Source organism: Chionomys nivalis, chromosome 7 (genome assembly GCF_950005125.1).
Source record: "Chionomys nivalis chromosome 7, mChiNiv1.1, whole genome shotgun sequence".
Lineage (NCBI taxonomy): Eukaryota > Metazoa > Chordata > Mammalia > Rodentia > Cricetidae > Chionomys > Chionomys nivalis.
Window position 1 is genome coordinate 9,812,752 of NC_080092.1, and position 22,329 is coordinate 9,835,080.

A 22,329-nucleotide genomic window follows, 5' to 3' on the forward strand; every position below is an offset into this window, starting at 1 on the left:
AGTTGCTCAGGTTCTAACAATGACACACAGGGTTCCTGGTGCCTTTGCAGTCTTGATGGGCAGGAGCGTTGTCTAGAGGGGCTGACCCAGGGGCTGACCCAGGGGCCTGCACTGTGGGTCCCTGTCCACTCCGATCCCCAGCCTGTCCCAAAATTTTTCATTTCCATAAAGGCTTCTGGACTCCACCCGGAGTCACCAGTGAGCCAAAGGTCACAGAAAGGTGAGAAGACTAACCAGTGGAGGATCCTCAGATCGGAGTGAGGGGGCACACAGGGGTGGCCCAGCAAGCAGTGTGGATGCGTTCACAGATCCACCCTAGTGAATTCGGGCTCTCTGCTCACAGATGTGTGGCCATACTGTCCCCTCTTTCATTTTATTTCACTTTAAAGTTTATTTTTATTTTAAATCCTCTGTATGTGTGTGCGTCCATGTATGGTGTGGGAACACGAAGACCAACACTGGCAAAGCCAGAGGCACTGGACCCCTGGAGCTGGAATTAGAGGCAGTAGTGAGCCACCCAACATGGTGCTGGGAATTGAACTCTGGTCCTCTGTAAGAGCAGCAAGCAAGCTTAAATGCTGAGTCATCACTATAGTGATTATGTCTGGCTCTTGTTTTTTTTTTTCTTTGACAGTCTCGTCACACAGTCAAGGCTGGCCTTGAACTTACACCACTCCTATCTCATCATCCTCTCAACTCAGCCCCCTGGGAGCTGAGATTATAGGTGTGAACAACCACAGCTTTGGTCAAGAACTTTGTTTGTTTTATCCAGAGTGGGGACAGACCCTAGGGCCTCCTCTGCAGGCTGCTGGGCAGCGACAGTGCCCCACCCTTCCTTCCTTTCTGTGACTGAGTCATGCTCCTCCGTGGACAGGGCACATTTCAGTCATCTGCGGACAAGCATCTGGGCTGACAGCGTGGCCGTCACAGGTGGATAAGAAGCGTGTGAGCAATGGGGAGATAATCCGGACAAATAGCCGGCCAGACGGGCCACAGCACCCCAGGAGCCTCGTGGGTTCTGAACCTGGGCACAATCCCTCCGAACCTCTTGGTTGTTTCTTGTGTGGTTGATTGGAGGCTTTTGAGGCAGAGTCTTACTCTGTAGCCCAGGATGCAGCCAATCAACCTCCTGCTGGCTCACTAGATCATCCAGGCTGGCCTCAAACCTAGCTGCGTCAACCTCTTGTGTGCTGGGGTCTCAGGCGTGAACCACAACTCTTTGCTTTCTGTTGTTCTTTATCAAGGTTTACCACGCAGCCCAAGCTAGCCTCCACTTTACACTCCTCTGCCTCAGCCTCCTGAGCCTCCATCATGCCCGGCTCCTGGGTTTTGAAAACATCTCAAAAAGGGCAGAGACAGGGTGTGATTTGGAAGTCTGAGAGGTGTCACCTATTGGGCCCTGGGTGGTCACTGTCTACCCTTTGGGTGATTGTATTTAGAGGGTATCCATGTTGGGAATCAAGGCCCGGAAAGGAGGCCCTCCTTGGTCCTTATTCCCTGCCTTCACCAAGGTCCTTTCCTCTGCTTGCCTCCAGAGGTCTTGGTGGTCCAGGCACAGGACCCCTGCAGGCTAGGGAAGGAGCCTTTGCAGGCTGTCTGGCCAGCCGCTCCCCAAATAACCACGCAGAGACCTAACAATATTAATTATAGATGATTGGCAACAGCTCGTTTTTAGCTAGCTCTTACAACTTTGATTGTCCCCCTTCTATCAATCTATGTGCTGCCCCGAGGCTCATGCCCATACTTCCCACCCTGTTCGCTCTGAGTCTCGTGGTATCTCCACAGATTCTGCCCTTCTCCCCACCATTCTCTCTGTCCGGAAAATCCTGCCTAACTATTGGCCAGTCAGCTTCTTATTAACAATGAAAGCAACACATCTTCACAGTGAACAGAAGGATTATCCCACAGCAAACCTCCATGCTAGTTCCTGGATTGCTGTCACAGGCACAAACGTGTGGCCTGAAATCCAGTACAAATTCCCATCTCACAGTCCTAGAGCTGAAATGAGCCCCACCGGGCTAGAGGTGAGCGTCAGCCAACCCATCCTTCTGCAGGCTCTGAAGGGAGATGGTTTCTGGCTTCACTGGGGCACCAGGCCATGTGTAAAGAGAGGCTTCCTGAGGGAAGAGAGCCAACAAATAGGGCCCTAAATAGTGTGGCCATGCTAAGGCCAAGGGAAAGCTGGGTACCTGTCACTGCACCCTAAAACACAGAAACAAGCCTCTGCCTACCCTGGGGTCACCTGCCTCCATGATCCCACAGTGAAGCATGGAACCTGTTGAGAGGACTTGGTAGGGGAGAGGATCCTGCTACTTCCTTGCCCCTCCTTGCCACACCCTGAGCTCTACAGGAAATGAGAGAGACCAACTGATTCCCTGTCTCTCAAGATCAGCTGGGGAGGGCAGGGATCTGGGCACTGACTTGTTCTCAGTGTTCCCAGTTCAACGCTGGTTCAATGAGAGAGAGCCAGGTGGAGGGAGAGCCAGGCAGGTGTTGGGCATGGTAGTTGCCGGGAAGCAAACGGCACAACTGTTTGTTCAGAGAGAGACGGGAGCCAGTTCTGCAGCACAGTAGACTTCTCTGAGCACTTGATAGGGGCAGTAAAAAGCAGGGTGAGGGTAGACCTGAGTTGGGGGAGCAGACAGAGACTACGGAAGTGCAAAGGCCCTGTAGCAGGAGTGTGTTCCCAGGAGAGTGAGGAGGTGACTAGACGGGCTCTTCAGGGTGAGCCTAAGAGCACAGATCTTCCTCATTCAGCCTCTGGCTGCTGGGCTTAGAACAGACCAGTGAACCAGTGAGAGGGAAGGAGGGGTGTGGAGGAGGGAGGAGGAGGAGGGGCCTGGGAGCACACAGAGTCTCCCGCAGTGCTGGGAATGAGGACCAAGTAGGTGAGGGGTGAGGCCTTGGATCTGAAGCTCAGGTAAATGCCGCAGGTGACAAGGGTCCCAAAGATGACTTTCGTGGATGAAGGGGAAGCTGAGGGAACCTGCAGCCAGAGGAGAATCCCATTTCTGCACAGGGTCACTCGCACAGGGCAGACAGGAGCCTGTGACAGGGCCCGGTCAGCGGTCAGCGGGGTCCTCACCTCCCTGTGTGAGTCTCTCCACAGGCTTGTCAGGTCAGAGTGCCATATCCACAGAGCAGACTCCAGGGTCATCTGTCCTCAGCCTGAAGGGCTGCAGCCCAGCCCCACCAACCGACTGGCTCTAGAGCTGTTCAATATGACAGCTCCCAACACACAGCTGGCCAAGCTGACCGGAATAGAAAGAAGCCTTTGACACTTCCACACAAGCAAAAATAAACGGCCAAACTGTCAGGCCCCCAGTTAGACCTGGTGGCACACACTTGTAATGGCAGCTACTCTAGAGGTTGAAGCAGGAGGGTAAAAGTTCAAGGCCAATATGAACTACAGAGTAAGTTCAAAGCCAGGCTGGACAACTTAGTAAGACCCTATCTAAAAACATAAATAAATAAATTTATTTATTATTTTGTTTTTGGTTTTTTTGAGACAGGGCCTTACTAGGTGGCTCTGGTTATACTGAAACTTACTATGTAGACCAGGTGGTCTTGAACTCACAGAGATTCACCTGCTCCTGCCTCCCAAGGGCTGGAATTAAAGGCATGAGCCATTGTGCCTAGCTATAAATAAAATTTTTAAAAGGTTGGGCATGTAGCTCAGAAGGACGCTTGCATTCATGCAGTCTCGTGCTCAAACCTCAGAAACGGAAAGAAAAATCCCAGCAGGGAGCGGCTGGCAGCTCCAGATTCGTCCCAGCATCCTCAGGCTGGGGAAGCTCCTGGATAGGGCTCCTCCCATGCGCAGCAGGGCCGGGCCCTTTGATGAGGATCCCGATGACCAGCCCTCAAGCAAGGACGGGGCGGGGACCCTGGGCAGAGAGGAGGGAACTCTGTCCAGAGCTGGGATTGATTCATCAGTTTGGGCCCTTCGCCCAGACTTGGGATTAAGCCCTGAATCTGATCCAAGAATGGCTGCAAGAGCAGCCAATGGGTGCTTGGCACCGGGTCCCAGGCTGGAATGTTTGAGCTCAGCAGAGAGGGGACAAAAGTCAAAGTAGACCTAATGGGCAGATGGTGGCAGGGAGGAGAGGGGCTGTTCTAGACGCATCCGCTCCCACTGCATCACAGGCCTTCCTTCCTCGTGACGTCACACCTCCCACGCGCCAGCCACCTGCACACCTTCCAGTTGCAGAGGTCGCTCATTTATCCGAGCTCCCTGATTGGCGCTTGAGCTTTTTCTTTCTTTTCTTTTTCTAGGGCGGGGAGCGGCTGGGGAAACCGCTCAGTGTGTAAGGTATCTGCCATAGCTGAGGACCTGAATTACAGCAGCTACGTAAAAGTTGGGACTGGAGCTGGACTTGGCTTAGCAGCCACGAACATTTGCGACTCTTGCAGAGGACCCAGGTTCATTTCCCAGTACCCATGAGGCAACTCAAAACTGGTTGTGGCTCCTGTTCCAGAGATCTGATGCCCTCTTTTGCACCAGGCACACATGTGGTGTCCATAAACACACACAACCAGTCATTTACATACACTAAAAATAAATACAATATATTTTATTTTTATTTATTTGTTGGCGCTTTTATTTTTATTAATTTATTTATTGCCCGTCGCTTTTTGTTTTTTGTGATAGGGTCTCTCACTCTGACCTGGGCCTTGCTGATTTGGTCAGGCTAGGTAACCAAAGAGCTGCCAAGGATCTGCCTGTTTCTATCTCCCAGCAACGAAGCTACAATGAGCTCTACCAGCCCCATTTAAAAAATATATTGAGCCAGGTGGAGGTGGCACATGGCTTTAATTCCAGAGGCAGTTTGATATCCAAGTTCGATTCGATGGTAGCCTAGTCTACAGAGTGAGTTCCAGCACAGCTAGGGCTACACAGAGAAACCCTGTCTCAAAAAAAAAAAAAAAAAAAAAAAAAGCACCTGGTGATGGTGGCTTACACCTTTAACTCCAGAACTCAGGAGGCAGAGGCAGAAAGATTTCTGAGTTCAAGGCCAGCCTGTTCTACACATCTAGTTCCAGGACAGTCGGGGCTACACAAAGAAACCTTGTCTTGAAAAGTAAAGCAAAACAAAACAAACAAACCAACAACAACAACGAACAGAAAGCAACCAACGTAGACAGTGCCGAGGAACACCTACCCAAAGTTGACTCCACATGCTCACGTGTGTGCAGGGCACCCATGCATACACATGCACCCAAACACAAGGATATACAAATGCATGGGCACAGCGAGGAAACGGACAATGTGGCTGCCTGCTTTCCGGTTCCACCATATCCCCAGTGGGAAGGATGGATCTTGTAACTCCTGGGCTGGATGGACAGAGGTGCTATGTAAATGGATCATTGCCCAAGAAAGAAGCACAAGAGGCCATGGGTCCACCTCTTTCTTTGGCAAGTAATGCAGGAGGACGTGAGGACCTCGTGCCTCTAACTGAGGGTCTTCTCTTCCCAATGCCCTCAGCCTTAGGTCTGACCACCACAGTGTTCCCAGCCCCCTCCCACCAGTAGCATCTTTGTACACGTCGCTCTTTTGTGTGCTGGGCTGCTCTTTGGGAACCTTGAACTTACCCCATCTCTATCCTCTCCCTGCTTCTCCACAGCAAAGCCCTCTGAGGGCTCCACCCTGATATCACATACCGAGGAGCCGGAACTTGACTTGTCAAATAATATCTGCTCAATAAGTATTGGATGATGATGGGCTGGGGATGTGGCGCAGTTGACCGAGTAATTACCTAGCACACGCAAACCCCTGGCTGCCATCCCTAGCACCACACAAACTAGGTACTCTTGTAATTCCAGTACTTAGGAGGTGGAGGCAGGAGGATTGGAAATCCAAGGTCATCCTCAGCTCTATAGGAACTCTTCTCTAACTCTTGCCTGGAGCTCTGGGGATCTTCCCTGGGACCACATTCATTCACTTGGTGAAAAGACTGAACATAGTCTTTGTCCAGCAAGTGGTTAGTGCTGGCAGCAGTGGGGATGAGGGGGCTGGTCCAGCACATGGTCCTGAGCCTCTGGGAGATGCCTTGAGAGGCATGTCATGATCATCAGCTACAGCTAAAAGACATGGAGCAGAAGTAGCTCCTCCATCGTTTCCGTCAGGGTTGGCAGCCGGGCGCTCAAGTCAAGGCGCATCAGAACGCCGCTGTGAGAATGCACTTTTCATTACCTGACATTGTCTTGCGTCTTCACTGAGTTTATGGAGTTGGTATCCGGATGCTCCCATTTTGCAGGTGTGAAAACTGGGATTCAGAGAATTGAAAATACTTGCTCAGGGTCACACCACAAGGACATGAAAGAATTCAGACTCAACAGTTCAGTTCCCAAATTCTTCTCATTTAGCAGAGGGCAAATCATCCCTCCACCCCCACCCCGAGGTCACACATCTGGGAGCAGGGCTAACCTGGCTTTTGAGCCCAGATGGTTTAATTTCTAGGTCTGTGCCTTGTAGCCTGACTATCACTTGGTATTCTGGGCATTGGAGGGAACAAGGCCCTGACCTTCTGACCCGACTAGACCCAGGGTCATTCACACCCTAGACACTGGCCCAAGAATGCAGCTGCACTGGTCTGGTATGCGTGAGCCTAGCAGGGCTCAGAAGGGGAGGAGCGGGCAGCAGGCAGGAAGAAGCAGCTGGGCGTGGACAGGAGGCAAGGCAGCCTGTCCTGCAGGGATGCTGTGCCTGGCAGAGCTTGTTCAGCCCCACCTAGAGCACCCCGCCCTGGCAGGGTGACCTCCTTGCAGAGAAACCCTCATGGTGAGTGTGAGAGGACCAGGGATGGTCCTAGAGTGAGCTTTCTGATCTTCAGAGTCACCCCTTTGTGACTAGGCCTTGTAGGGGGAGGGCCATGTCCCTGGGGTTCACAGCAATCACCATTCAGCCATAGTGGGAGTTGTCTCCATATTTTGGCACCGTACACAACTGTACAGGTGCATACCTGAGTCTAGGGAGGGTAGCAGAGAGTCATGGGAACCTGTCTTCCAGGAGTGACCGCTGGGCAGGGCTACCCATCAGGCAGGAGGAGGCTGACAGGGGCCCCAGAGGGTGAGAGCCCGAGGTGAATACTCTAGGGGTGACTCAGGAGCAAGAAGGCTCAATGAGTCACCCTGGACCCTCTTCTGTGCCTGCTTCCAGAGCTCAGCTTCCTCTCTGGCCAAGGGGAAACTATGAGGAGCTCTAGGGAGGGGGGAACAGCTCGGGGTCAGGTATGAGTCAGCCCATGTGAGCTGAAGGGCCAGCTTGACTTTCCATTCGGAGAATTGTCCTGCAAGAAAAGTAAATATGTTACACAATACAGGGCAAAGCTAGGCCAGCCCCCTCCTGCCCTCTGGGAGTGCTGCGAGGAGAGAGACCTCAATACCTAGGGCTCTGAACACAAGCATCCCTTTGCACGGACTGCTCCCTACATAGGAGGTAAAGAGTGGTTAAGCCCCTGTTGCGATCACACAGCCAGGGTTCAAACCCAGGCTGCCTTTGAACTGTGTTTTTCAGATCGTCCCCTAACTGCTTGCTTCTGTGTCCCAGAGCAGTGCTTCTCTGGCTGGTTATCTCACTGGGTAGAGCGTGGTGCTGAGAAGATGCAGTTTCTTGGCTTCTCTAAAGACCTATTCAGTCATAATCTTAGGGAGAGAAACCTGAAAATGGACGTAGGGCCTCACGCATGCCAGGCAAAGAGTATACCACGGAGCTCCGCCCACCACCAGCTCTTTTTAGTCTGTGCTTGGAGACAGGGTCCTGTTAAGTCACTCAGGACAGCCTTGAACTCATTCTGGAGCCAAGGTGGGCCTTGAACTTTTAATGGACTTGCCTCAGCCTCTGCTGAGGTGACAGGCCTATGCCACCATGCCTGACTGGAATCTCTATCACAAGTGTTCCCCAGGTGAAGGAGGAGTTACGTAGGAGATGCGGGAGGGACAATCTATGAGAAGATGGACCTGGGCCTCCACCGTGGGAGGACAAGGCTTCATTCTGGTCCTGTGAGCATGGCCCTCTGCTCCCGGGCTGAGAGAATGCTGTTCTTCCTGTTTCAAACTGGTTCAAAGTGAGTGCCGAGTGTGCATTCCTCTCCAACTTCTGGGGAAATGCTAAGCACAAAGAGGGCGTGGGTAACCCTTGCAACAAAGAAGTCCCTCCTTCCAGCTTTGGAAAGGGACAGGTGTGAGAGGCCAAGGGTCACTGGTTGCTGAGCACTGGCTGGCCCGGCAGGTGCCTCCTCCATGAGGTTTGACCATCCTGGAACAAGTATCCACCCAGCCCCAGTGCTGGCCTCCCTGCCCCCGCCACAGCAGAGGGGATGAGTCACTTGGCAGGAGGCAGCTTGGCAAGGCCGAACTAACCCCATCTGGCCCCCAGAGGATGTACGAGTGAGGCCAGATCCCCCACCCCATCCTGCCTGCCCAGAGATGTGTGTGGGGTATGTGTATACACACGTGCACACACACCCATGCATATACACACAGCTGCACCAGCCCTGGGCAGGCTGTTTTAGAACATGGAGTGGGAAGGTGGGTGAGGGCCAAGTGGAATTCCTCCCTTAATCTGTTAATTCCCTCCAACACTCCTGGACTGGGTCCAGCTGAGTCAGTGCGCACCAGGCCCAGTTGCCCTGAGCTTGCGAGTGGAAACTGTGGTGGGTAGAGAGAGGGGTGTCCAGATTTGGGGCACATGCAGCTGACAGATGGGGCCAAAGATCAGTCAGGCACTGTGACTCTCGGTATGGCTTCCCTTCCCAAGAGAAAAAGCCAGGATACCAGGTCCCTCCTGAGCAGGGAGTCCTGCGGGCTTCATTTCACAGGGAGCACTCAGGAGAATTGATCACCAGAGATGAGACCCTGAGTAAGATGCTATCAATGTTGTTGTCGTTACTCTGTGGTGCTCCAGGCTTATGAGCCTGGTGCTCCCTGTGCACCACCTTCCCCAAACCACTTCACATTCACCCACTCATCCACCCAGGAATTGTTGAGGAAAGGATTTGAGTGTTTGGGGGAAATCTGGAGTTTTATTCAGAGCTCTGTACCTGGCATCCAAGGAGCTGATTTTGTCCCTGGTTTTGTTGAGTTCTCTAATCACAACCAGGCTGTGTTAGGAACGAACTCTCTATGAAGGGTCTCATCCCATGACAGTCACTCTGCTTTGACCCACTTCACAGACGGAGAAAACTGAGGCCCAGTGAGACAAAAGGGTCTTCCTCATTGTTCCCCACAGTTGAAAAGAGACCAAGTAAAGATTCAAACACTGGTCTGTCCTGGCTGCTCCCCTCCTTCCCCACTGAAGACTTGTTCACCCTTGGGGGACTCAAGGCTAACAATTTTTCATGGGTCCTTCCAGAAGTTTTCTATGTATACAAAAGCATATTTTAGGGGCTGGAGAGATGGCTCAGAGGTTAAGAGCATTGCTTGCTCTTCCAAAGGTCCTGAGTTCAATTCCCAGCAACCACATGGTGGCTCACAACCATCTGTAATGGTGTCTGGTGCCCTCTTCTGGCCTGCAGGCATACACACAGACAGAATATTGTATACATAATAAATAAAATAAATAAATATTTTTTAAAAAAAGCATATTTTACAGGTATTCCCTCCCACCAACACTCAGGAGTTGCACTCCTTGCCTCAACCTCTAGAGTTCAAAAGCTCTGTTTTTAAAATTATGTGTATGTGTGGGTGCATGCGTGGGTGTGTGCATAGTGTGTGCAGGTGACAGCAGATACCTGTGGAGCCCAAAAGAAGACACCAGATCCGCGGTGATGGAGCCACCAAACATGGGTTCTGGGAACTAACAGGGCTCCTCTGCATGAGCAGTGTGTTCTCTTAGCTGTTGAGCCAGACTTCCCCCCCTCCCCCCACACACACTCCAGCACCAACCTGCTTATTTTAAACCCGTAGAACTGAGACTGGAGACTAAGCGCTGAACTTGAACCCAAGTCTCTTGCTGCCATGATCAAGGCCCTTTCCATCGACTTGAACGTGAACTTTGACTGTCTGTGAAGTCTCTTCGGAGTGCATCTTCCCAGATGAGCTCCCACCCCACTCTCTACCCCAACCCCCCTACTCCCCGCCCGGGGGGGGGGGCACTGAGCACTCTCGGGTGTCTCTTCCACTCTCACTCCTACCCAGACTCAGTTTTCCATCGGTCAACACAAACAGAGATGTGTCCCTTGCTGCTGGCTGTGAGCTCGTGGGATGTGGGTCCAGCTCGGAATGGGAGAAAGCTCCGTGTTTCCACCAGCCTTCTGTCCCCAGTCCTGTCTCACCCCAGGACATGCTGGCAGGATTGTGCAACGTTGCTAAGCTCAGCCAGAACTAAGCAGCTTTTATGACCCACCATGAAGTCTCTATCATACCAGGGCCCGGGGTTATGAAAGTTTCAAGGGATATTTATGTCCTCCCCAGCTGGCCTGGGTGACAGTAGTGGCCAAGCTTAGTGCTTGTTTGGGCTGGCACTGTGTGCCAAGCTCTTTTGTGAATTAGCTTCAGAAATTCCCTACAGCCTTTATGGATGTGGATCGTTATCATCCTTTGACAAAGGGAGAAACTGAGGCAGAGGGCAATAAGTAAAACCTGGCACAGAGAAATCTTGACTGGCCATAGGTGTCCAGAGAATCTGAATTCAGTACCACGCCGTAGGTGGTAGCTTTAGCCCTCACCAGTCACGTTGCCCCCACCTTGAATGTGATTTGTTGACCATACAGGGCGCAGGGACCCCACCACCACCTTCAGTCTCCCACATCTGTCTGAGGTTCCAGCTGGGGAATCATCAAAAAGAGGAGTGTCTTGGTGTCTTGGTAAGCCCAGGTAAGCCCTTCTTCAGCCAGGGGGCGCGCCAGGCCCGACGTGCATGATGGGCGCGGCCTCGTGTGCCAGCGCAGGTGGACTGGGAGCCCCGATTCTGGCTACCGGCTGCGCAGCCTCTGCTGTACCAGGCGGCGGGGGCGGTGTCCGGCAGGGACCAAGGGAGCGCGCCTGAAGCCCCGCCTGCAAGGTAAGCGCCACCTTCCTGGGGAGCGGCTGGCAAACGAGTGGCGGGCGATCGCCCCGCCCTGTCCCAGTAGTGACCCAGAGTCGCGGCCCTCCTCACTAGGGGCTCCGCGCGCCGCTGCCACCGCCGCTGCCTTTCACCTGAGCCCGCCGCCCGCTTTCGGTGCGCGCCGGGCCTGTCGCCGCGTCCCAGGTCCCTCCGTCCCAAGCGCCACCATGCACTCGCTCTTCAGGAAGAAAAACAAAGGCAAATACAGCCCAACGGTGCAAACCCGGAGGTAAGGGGGCACCCTGGGCTGGGATACGGGAGACTCAGAGCTGAGCCAGGAGTTGGAGATGCGTGGAAACACCAGGCGGAGGTCCCTCTGAAACTGGGAAGTTCTGCTCTGGCGGGATGAGATCGGTGAAGGAAACACAAGGAACTCTAGAGTCCCGGGATGCGCTACTTGGGGGCCTAGATGAGGGGTGCTTGAGCAGGGAGGGAGTACAGAGCACTGACTGTACCCCAAGCTGTAGAGTTGCCCTGAGCCTGGAATCTCGGTTGTGAAGCTTTGTGTGGCCACCCTGGAACTCTAGGAAAATAAGCTGGGTGTAGGGTGCTCTCCCGAGGGACCTGTAGACCGAACAGGTGCGGCTGGAGTTGGACTGCGAGAGACGGTGGCTCCAAGGGTGGGTCACCTGTCCTAATTCTCCGCGGCTGCACCTGCCTACTTGCGCCGGAGCACTCAAAGGCCGCGGTGGGTGCAGGGGCCGCGGGAGTCCAGATTTAGTCACTCCCAGACTCTCGGGAGTCCCGGCTCAGCCGGGCTGGGTGGGGACGGGCCTCTTTTTCACAGCACGATTTCTGAGGGGTGTGGCTCCTGGCGCTTCCCCACCCCCCTAGCCCCGAAACTGGCCTCGTCTGCTATCCCTGGGTTCCCAGGGCCGCCCGAGAAGCGAATGACATGTCTTGATGCGTCTGGATGGAGAAGCAGCCCACGTCGGTTTTGATAAGCCTAATGTATTCATTCGCTTAATAACCGGTTTAGGGGAGACTGGTGGAGTTGCTGAGATTGAGGGAGGGGGTGAAACTCGTGCCTCTGCCTTGAAACCTCCCTAGGGGAAGTGGGGGGTGGTCTCCCCCAAAGAACTTCAGGCAGATGAGAAGCAACAAATGTCACAGCTCACTTGGCTGAGAGATTCCTCCTCCACTGGACCAAGAGCAGTTCCGCCCCCCTCCCCAAACTCCAGATGGAGGCTAGAGATTCCACTCTGGGCCGGGAGCTTCCCCATTGGCTGTCTCTGTTCAATCCAGACTACTTATGAGGCAGATGCCCTGGGCACCGCAGCCTGAAGTGTGGCCTGCAAGGTCTTGTGTTTTCAAAAGCTCTGCTGCCCGGTTGTCCCACGGACAGGGCTGTTGAAGCTCAGTCATTTCTTCCTTTGTTCCGAGGTCCCCTCACCTCTCCTGCCCTCCCCTCATCAACCCTGTCTTTCACAACCCTGGAGACTGGGCAAGGCCCTTCGTACTGTTCCTCTGTGTCTGATCCAGCTGGCTGTCAGTCCCAGCTGGAGTCCCATCCAGTCCTTGTGCTCCTCTCTTGAGTGTTGCACAATGGGATACTCCATGTCAGTCCCACAAGGGTCAGGCCCCTATGGTCCTCAACAGGAGAAGAGTCACACATCCCAGGAGCTGGGCCAGGTCCCACCCCACACTCCCAGCCCTCCAGCCCGGAAGGCCTGGGCTTGGACTAACAGCAAAGCCAAGAGATCAGGGAAGGGAGGAAGGAAGAGCTCCATCTTCTCCAGCTGCAGGGACTCTGGGGGCACTGAGGTTAAGTACGGGAGTCCTGTCCTCCTCCTGGCCAAGGCAACCCACTTTGTCCTTGGCTAGCAGCTTTGGCATGGGTCTCAGCTCAGAGGTCTCTTGCTCCAGGACAGGGTGAAGCCTCCTTTGGGCTCCCATGGCCTTGTGGTCACCGAGCCCTGAGTAGGGACCAGTCACTCTCTTCACGGTCTCCCAACTCAGGATGCCCTCCGTTTGTTCCCACCCTCGCTGGAGGGCTAGTTCCTGACAAAACTGTGGTAGGCCCACCTTGTGCCTACTCAATTTCTTTTTCTTTCTTTTTTTCTTCCTTTCTTCCATTCTCCCTTCCTCCCTCTCTCCCTCCCCTCTCTCTTTCTTCTTCTTTTTCTTTTTTTAAATGTTTTTGAGGCAGGCACTTGCTATGTAGTTCAGGTTTACCTCCAAACCCCTGTGAAGCCCAGCCTGGCCTTGAACTCCATCCTCCTGCCTCAGCATCCCCGTAACTGGGACTACAAGAATCTCTGTAGCAGTGGCTGGTGTCCAGCCAGCCCTGTAGCAGGCACAATGATGATGGCGTGGTAGTGATGGTATGTGTCCCCTTGTTGTTCTAAACTTTAGCTGCTAGCCATGGGGAACACCCACTAAGTTTTTCCTCACTCCATTCTCTGTGGCTCCTCTGTCACTGTTGGAGGGAGAGTGCAGTACTGGGGGAAGGAATTCGGGTCCAGGGAACAGAAGGCTTGCTGCTCATCCTGGTCTTGCTATGCTGGTGGGAAGCTCTAAGCCTCAGTTTCCCTGCCTGCAAAGTATGGGATGATCAGCATTTCACCTGTGGAGGCCTGGAGGAAAAAAATTCCCAGGATATCAGAAGTACCCGAGCAAGGGTTGTTAGCGTTTTCCCAAGCTCGGGGGACCCAGCAGCCCCGAGGAACTTTACACCTGGGCATCCAAGGACTTGGACAGCACAAGCCCCTGTCAGGGGACAGAGAGGCACTCTCCCTGTTTGTCTGCCTTTTAGCAGCCGACAGGGGTTGAGGGGTGCTAGGCAGGGTGTGAACCCCGCTGCTCCTGTCGCCCTGGTTCCTAATGACAGGTGTAGAAGTTGGTGTTCACACCTGATCTAATGACAGGGTCAGGTTTGGTGGTGCAGGTCACCGAGGACAGCAGCTAGACTAACAGGGAGGTACTGGAGGGCATGTGCTCCATTTCTCCAGACTGGACAGCTTAGTGGGGATTCTTGACCTTTCTGAGCTACCTTCTCGCCTGGGATGGGGATAGCAGAGTGTCTGCTTGTGAGTATTGGCTACGGATTAAATGAGAAAAGGGTGAGGGCCATAGGAAGTGTCAACATAAGACGACGGTGGTGGTGGTGATGGTGATGATGGTGATGATGATGATGGTGATGGTGGGGATGATGATGATGGTGGTGATAGTGATGGTGATGATGGTGATGATGGTGATGGTGGTGATGATGATGGTGATGGTGGTGATGATGATGGTGGTGGTGATGATGATGATGGTGATGATGGTGATGATGATGGTGGTGGTGATGGTGATGGTGGTGATGGTGGTGATGATGATGATGGTGATGATGGTGATGATGATGATGGTGATGATGGTGGTGATGATGGTGATGATGATGATGATGGTGATGATGATGATGATGGTGGTGGTGATGATGATGACGATGATGGTATAAAGGCAGGGTCTTTGTGTCTGGGGCTGTAGATCAGTTGGTAGAATGCTTGTCTACCGTGCACAAAGCCCTGAGTTTGAGTCTCAGACCTGTACAAAACCAAGCATGATGCCTGTCATCCGAACACTTAGGACGTGAAGGCAGAAGGGTCAGAAGTTCAAGGTCCTGTTAACATAGAGGGATTGAAGGCAGCCTAAGCTGCAGGGGACCCTGTCTGAAAACAAATGTATGGATGCAGGGGATGTGCCTGCCCTCGGTGCTACTCCCAGGGGGTGGAGCAAAGCTCAGAGAGACCTAGACAACTCCTTGCACTCAGTTGCTGGCGTCACAGTGGGAGATAAGATGAGGTTAAGCTTAAACACAGGTATGACCTTGTGACTGTTGGATTGATGGGGCCAGGAGGACAGAGCATCATTTTTGGCCAGACCAGGTCTGCAACCCGCCCACTCGGTGTTCTGAAATTGTGTAAGTGAGGTTGTCAGGTTGAAGTGCATCCAGGTCATGGGGGGGAGGGGGCGGGCTTCCTGGGAAAGATGTCTAAGTGGAGCAGTTAAGATCATCTGGCTTTGGGGTTAGGCTGAATCCACAGACAAAAACTTGACCACAATGAGCAGTCTCTGTGAGTTCCAGGCCAGCCTGGTCAACATAGAGAGATTTTGTCTAAAAAATTAAATAGAACTGATCTCACACGTCCACCTCCAATCATGTGCCCCTCCCACCCCACCTGACCCTCATACCCTCTCCCAGAGACTGACAGCACCTCCTGGCCCTGCTGAGTCTTTCAAGAAGGCTGTGTTTGTTACTCATTGCTGGGACGAAAGCAGCTTAAGGAGGGGAGGGTTTACCTTAGCTCACTGTTCTAGGATACAGTCTGTCACAGTGGGGAAGTACTGGTGGCAGGCGTGTGAGGCAGCTGGTCCCCCTGCTCCCTCAGTGTGCAGAAAGAGATGGGCGCTGATGCTCAGGTCACTTTCTCCTTTCTCTTCGTATCTGGGACCCCAGCTTGTGGGACAGGGCTGCCTGCATTTAGGGTGGGTCTTCGCACCTCAGCTAACCTAATTTAGTCACTCTGGCAGACATGCCCAGAAGTTTGTTTTCAAAATGAATCTAGATCTTATCACGTTGGCAGTCCAGAATACCAGCACTAATGGCTGAGACCACGTGGGAGGATCCTGTGTGTAGAGAGGGGATGGGCAAGAAGCATGTCTTGAGGGCACCCTGACCATCTTGGTGGCAAAGAGCAGTGTTTGATGTCCACTAGGCATGAGTTCAAGCCCCAGTCAGCTGGGCCTTTCCTGAGCTGTGTGACCTTGAGGAATCACATCTCTGAATGATGAGAGTGATGATACAGACGCCACTCGGACCAGCTTCTGAGTGGACCAGCAAATCGACTGTGTGATAGGCCCAGCTATGGGACAGTCTCAGAGCAAGCAGCCATCACAGACTGCTGAGTTTCGGGAACCTATGCCTAGAGGCCTGCCAGGCAGCAGACTCAAGGCCATGCGTGTACCTGCTGATGAATGACAGCCGGAAGGAGAATGATTCAGGGGAGGGCCTGTTAGCTAAGTGTGCCGCCCTCCAGGTACCTGGGAGTCTTGGACAGAGTCAGCTGCCCATGACTCCCTTGCACCTGACCAGGGCCTCATGGCTGTGATATGGTCATATGTCATTCTGACTCCATGCCCACAGAGGGACTGGGTCCCACTTCGCAGAGGTGGACAATGAAACTGAATGGTACCATCCTGGACTCACAAGTGGCCTACACTGGGGCCTGAGGAGGAATCCCACCCCCATACAGCCCAGTCCAGGGACTCTCAAGCCAGATGGCAGAATGTTTTCTCCAGCTTTGCAGACTGCTACTTACTATGCCTTCCCTGTTGTTCTTAGGGATGGCATTGGAGAAGGTGATTTAGGCAGGGTTTCCACTTACTATGTAGTCCAAGATAACCTTGAGCTCACTATATATCCCAGGCTGGCTTCAAACCCATTCTGTAGCCCAGGCTGACCCCAATTAACTACATGGCCCAGATTAGCTTTGAACCCATGGCAGTTTTTCTGCCTAGCTCCCTTGTGCTGGGATTGCCCTTGGGAGCCTCCACATCCTGGTCCCGCCTCTCTCTGCAGGTGATGTTGGCAGATCTGGGACAGAGCTGGGCTCAGCCCCTGGGCAGCACTGCTAATGAAAATGGTGGGCAGGCATTATCAGCGGCCAACCTTGCGAGGAAGAGGGGAGGAGTTTTGGGGAAACACAGTTCAGTCAACACCCTAAGTGTTAGTTAACACCCAAAGCTAGGGGATGGGGATCAGGCACTCCCAGGGTACGGCAATCCCCTTTAGGCAATGTGGGACTTCTCTGGCACTGTCTGTGCCCTCCTGCCTGCCTCAGCCTGTCCAGGCAGCAGAAAAGGAAACTGGCCTCCGGGCTTTGTTCTTTCTGCTTTTGTAGTCCCAGCCTCCTAAACCCGAGCAGCCTCTTGCTACCTGATTCTCCCTTAAATGGTTCCTCACTCCTGTGGCCTCCAGAACTCAGAGAACCTGCTAGGGCCCTTTCATGGCTGCAGATGCCCTTCAGCATCCCTGCTCTAACCCATGCCACCTTGCACAGCATGAGTGCAGTACCTATCCCTGCTCTAACCCATGCCACCTTGCACAGCATGAGTGCAGTACCTATCCCGTCTCCAAGTGCTCCTAGCCAACCACATAAGGCCTTTGCCGAGGCTGTGCCCCCTGCCTAAAGTGCACTCTCCCCTTCTCTGTGGCGTCTTCTCCCTGATTTACTTTGGTTCCTAGGGGAGCGCCACCCCCAAGCCTCTCTACTGGGATACAGCCATCCTCCCAGCCCATTGTCTCGCCAAGTCAGTGTTATCTCAGGGTCATTTGGGTTTGTGTGGTAACCCACTGGACCAGGAATGAGAGAAAGGGTGCAGCCATCAAATCAGAGGCTAGGGGATGGAGAAGGTAAGTAGATGAGGGCAGAGCTCTCTCTGGAAAAGGGAATACTAGAGGTCCAGCAATGTGGTCCATCCCCACCCAGTCTCTGGGCTAGGGAGAAGGCAGAGTAAACAAGAGGTCACAAGGAAGAGCACTGGGTACTGACACATCGGAGGGGGAGCTGGGGGCATCTAAGCAGAGTCAAGGGCCAGCAGGAGATGGACTGATAAAGACAGCTTCAGAGGGGCTTCCACAAGGCGCATTGTCTCCTCGTGGGGTCGTCCTGAGCAGGCAAAGCAAGTGGGTGAAAGATGAGTAGGCTTTTTTTAAAATGCACAAACAGCAGTCAGGTGTGGTGGTGCAGGCCTGGAATCCCAGCGCAGGGAGGCTGAGGCAGGAAGATGGTGACTTCAGGGACAATCTGGGTGACATAGTGAAACCTTATTTCAAAACAAAACAAAAGCAACTAACAACAACAATTAAAAAGAAAAAAACACAAAGCAATTTGTAACTTACGTTTGGATGTAGACAAACACATGTATTAAATAAATGGCGTGGCTAGAGAGATGGCTCAGCAGTTAAGAACGTGTGTTGCTCTTACAGAAGACCTGGGTTCAGATCTTAATACCACCCGGTGATTCAGAACCTTATGCAACTCCAGGCCCACGGCGTCCAGAGTCCTTTTCTAACCACCTCACGCACCAGGCACACTGTGGTATATAGATTACAGACAGACAAACACCCATAAAATAATAAGTATATAAAAATAAAAAAAATGTATATATTCCTGAGATGGGGGTCTAGAAAAGTAACATAAACAACCAATTATTTCTTTTTAAAGAAAACCAGAAATGATATGGCAATGAAAGGACACCCACTTAGTCCTGGTGGCAGACGTGGAGTGACCACTTCCTTTTGGTACTATTCTGCTAGCTCAACTGAGTCCTGATGATTTACCCCTCAGAGTGACATTCTAATGACCAGAGGCACCTTGATTATCTTGAGCCAGATAATAAATACCATAGGAATCTTCAAGACCAGCTTCATGACCCAAAGCAACTTGACCTCTGTCTGTAATGAGAACCAGACGCCCAGAGGCCAGCAGGTGGGCGGCCTTCCCTGGGCAGAAACAGTTCAGGCTTTAAAAATAGAGCAGGAATTACTACCACAGCAACCCACTCAGTGTAGGATTTGCTTCCCCAAGATTAATAACTGGGTGTGGGGGAATTTATTGCATAATTACCACAGAAGTTTCTAGTAGGGAAAGTATCAGTCAATTGGCTAATCAATATGGCATTTATTAAACACCCCCTGCATGTGGCTTTCTCTTAAGATTTTCTTCCGGTGGAGACTGGAATTTTCTCTCGTGCATGTTACTCAGCTTTAAAAGTTGCTGTCCATTAGTTCCTTGTTCTCAGCCCTGGCTGTGTTTCAAAACACCCTGAGGAAGTCTACCAGGATATATCTTATCTCAGACTAATGAAGTCTGAACCTTCCTGAGAAGTTCCCTCTGTTCTTGGGCTGTGTAGTCAGGAGTAACCACAGTAGTGATGTTGATGTCATGTTCTGTCCTGGCTTTAGATCATACTATGGAGATCATGCTTCCCCTTTCAGTGGCTGCTTCCTGGAACGTCACCTTCCATTCCTTTATGCTTGTCTTTCTTTTATCAGTTTCAGGTATGTCTTAAACAAGTCAGGCCTAGTGGTGCACACCTTTTGTTTTGTTTTTGAGACAGGGTTTCTCTGTGTAGTCCTAGCTGTCCTGAAACTCACTGTGTAGACCAGGCTGGTGTGGAATGCACAGAGATCCGCCTGCCTCTGCCTCCCGAGTGCTGGAATTAAAGGCATGTGCTGCCACCACCAGCAGTGGTGTACACCTTTAATCCCAATACTTGAGAGGTAGAGACAGGTGAATTTCTGTGAGTTCCAGGCCAGCCTGGGAAGGATAACCATCTGTCTTTGGACAGACAGGGTCTCATGTAGCCCAAGCTGGTCTTTAACTTGTCATGTAACTAAGGATCACCTTGGACTCCTGATCCTCTTTCTTCCTTTTCCCAAATACTGAGATTTCAAGAATGAGCCATCATGCCCGAGTTATGAGGTGCTGAGGATTGAATCCATGCTTTATGCATGCTAGGCACTCTGCTAACTTGAACTAGATTCCCAGTCCCTTAATTAGTGAATTTAAGTCATTTACATCTATTGTAATAACCAATGTGTTTGGATCCACTCTGTGTTGCTGTTTACCTTTTTATTTCTTTGTTCTTTACTCATTTTTATTGGATTGAGCTATATTTTCCACAATTAATCTAGATCATAAGAGTACCTGTAATCCTAGCACTCAGGAGGCTGAAACAGGAGGATTGCAAGTATAATACCAGCCTGGTCTGCAAAGTAAGATTCTGTTTTTACAAACAAACAAAAACAAGTTGATTTGTGAGGTCCGAATGGGACTAATGAGGCTAGGTAATCATCCAAATTATAATCACTGGGGTGTTTTCTTAGCCCTCCTATTGACCTATAAAGTTTAGAACAATAAAGATTTACTCATCTTTAGGGTGGGCCCATCTGTAACCCTTAATTCAAAGGCTTGCATAAGTTTGGGGCTTGGGATATAGGCATTAAATGAACCAGGCATTTTATGGCCTGCCTACAGCTCATATCTCCAGGGGCTTATGGTCAAAGTCCAGTCTCCAGGGCCTGTGACAGGGGAAGGGAGATGAAGGAGTCAGGGAGCAGGAGTAAAATGTATGAGCTGTTATTGAATATCTACGGAGTACCTGCTGGGCTACTGCAGTTCTTAGTATAGACATTTACTGACTAGTCTTACTGACTAGTCTAGGTAAATAGGAAGACTGTCTCAAATAAAATTAATAATAATAATAACTGCATTAAAAAACCACCACAAAGCAATTCCACTGGCCCCTCTTGGGTGGAGACATGCAGATGTGTCAGGTGAATCACTGAGGCCCCCACCACACCAGCCGGCTCTGAAGCTCAGCCTTCTACCTCCATGGAAGCCAATGACACCCATCTTGGCAAGTGGCCTGAAGGTCAGAGAGCGAGCCTGTTTCATCACTGGGTGGGGTGTGTGGCCCAGGTTTCTGTGAAGCTGGTTCCTAGCACTTGAAAGTCCTGTTTAGAGGGACAGATGGGGAGTCCCTTGTGGTCACATCTGAAAGAATGACTCAGCCTCAGTTTACCACCACTGATTGTTACCTTGCCTGTTACCTGGGATTAATTGTCCTGACAAAGATGCCAACAAGATGTCAATTACTGTGTCACTCCTGATAGCGAACGCCTCACCCTTTTGTCCCTGGTGTCTCTTGTCACTTTGTCTGGGATATGGTGGATGTGGTTTAGTATTGATGTCCCCCTTGGTTTGGGGAGGTTATTTTGGAGCCCAACTACTTAGATTCAGATCTTGATACTACAGTTTCTTAACTGTGTGACCTTGAACAGGTTTCTAAAGTCTGCTGAGCCTCAGATAACTTCCTCTGGAAAAAGGTGCAGGACTGTAGGACTGTGGGACTGTAGGACTTTAGGACTGTGGGATTGTGGGACTGTGTGACTGTAGGACTGTGGGAGTGTGTGACTGTAGGACTGTGGGAGTGTAGGACTATAGGAGTGTGGGACTGTAGAACTATAGGAGTGTGGGACTGTAGGACTGTGGGAGTATGGGACTGTAGGACTGTAGGAGTGTGGGACTGTAGAACTATAGGAGTGTGGGACTGTAGAACTATAGGAGTGTGGGACTGTAGGACTATAGGAGTGTGGGACTGTAGGACTGTGGGAGTGTGGGACTGTAGGAGTGTGGGACTGTAGGACTGTAGGAGTGTGGGACTGTAGGACTGTAGGAGTGTGGGACTGTAGGACTGTGGGAGTATGGGACTGTAGGACTATAGGAGTGTGGGACTGTAGGAGTGTGGGACTGTAGGACTGTAGGAGTGTGGGACTGTAGGACTGTAGGAGTGTGGGACTGTAGGAGTGTGGGACTGTAGGAGTGTGGGACTGTAGGAGTGTGGGACTGTAGGACTGTAGGAGTGTGGGACTGTAGAACTATAGGAGTGTGGGACTGTAGAACTATAGGAGTGTGGGACTGTAGGACTATAGGACTGTGGGACTGTAGGACTGTGGGACTGTGGGACTGTAGGAGTGTGGGACTGTGGGAGTGTGGGACTGTGGGACTGTGGGACTGTGGGACTGTAGGACTGTGGGAGTGTGGGACTGTAGGACTATAGGAGTGTGGGACTGTAGGACTGTGGGAGTGTGGGACTGTAGGACCATAGGAGTGTGGGACTGTAGGACTGTAGGACTGTGGAACTGTAGGAGTGTGGGACTGTAGGACTGTAGGACTGTGGGACTGTAGGACTGTGAGACTGTAGGAGTGTGGGACTGTAGGAGTGTGGGACTGTAGGACTATAGGAGTGTGGGACTGTAGGACTGTGGGACTGTAGGACTGTGAGACTGTAGGACTGTGGGACTGGGGACTGTGGGACTGTGGGACTGTAGGACTATAGGAGTGTGGGACTGTGGGACTATGGGACTGTAGGACTATAGGAGTGTGGGACTGTAGGACTATAGGACTGTGGGACTGTAGGACTGTGGGACTGTAGGACTGTGGGACTGTAGGACTGTGGGACTGTGGGACTGTGGGACTGTAGGACTGTGGGACTGTAGGACTGTGGGACTGTGGGACTGTGGGACTGTGTGACTGTGTGACTGTGGGAGTGTAGGACTGTGGGACTTTAGGACTGTGTGACTGTGGGACTGTGGGACTGTGGGACTGTAGGACTGTGGGACTGTAGGACTGTGGGACTGTGGGACTGTAGGACTGTGGGACTGTGGGACTGTAGGACTGTGGGACTGTAGGACTGTGGGACTGTAGGATTGTGACTGTGGGACTGTAGAAGTGTAG

At 52.0% G+C, this 22,329-nt stretch overlaps 1 protein-coding gene across 3 annotated transcripts in view; it reads left to right on the forward strand.

The window, feature by feature from the left end:
- The first annotated feature begins 11,081 nt into the window (after positions 1 to 11,081).
- Ppl (periplakin) overlaps positions 11,082 to 22,329 on the forward strand; it is a 54,411-nt gene continuing 43,163 nt past the window's right edge. For all 3 annotated transcript variants that reach the window (XM_057776225.1, XM_057776226.1, XM_057776227.1), the window contains exon 1: positions 11,082 to 11,276. In XM_057776225.1, the coding sequence (XP_057632208.1) occupies positions 11,215 to 11,276 (62 nt within the window). In that variant the 5' untranslated portion in view covers positions 11,082 to 11,214. The remainder of the gene's footprint in view (positions 11,277 to 22,329) is intronic.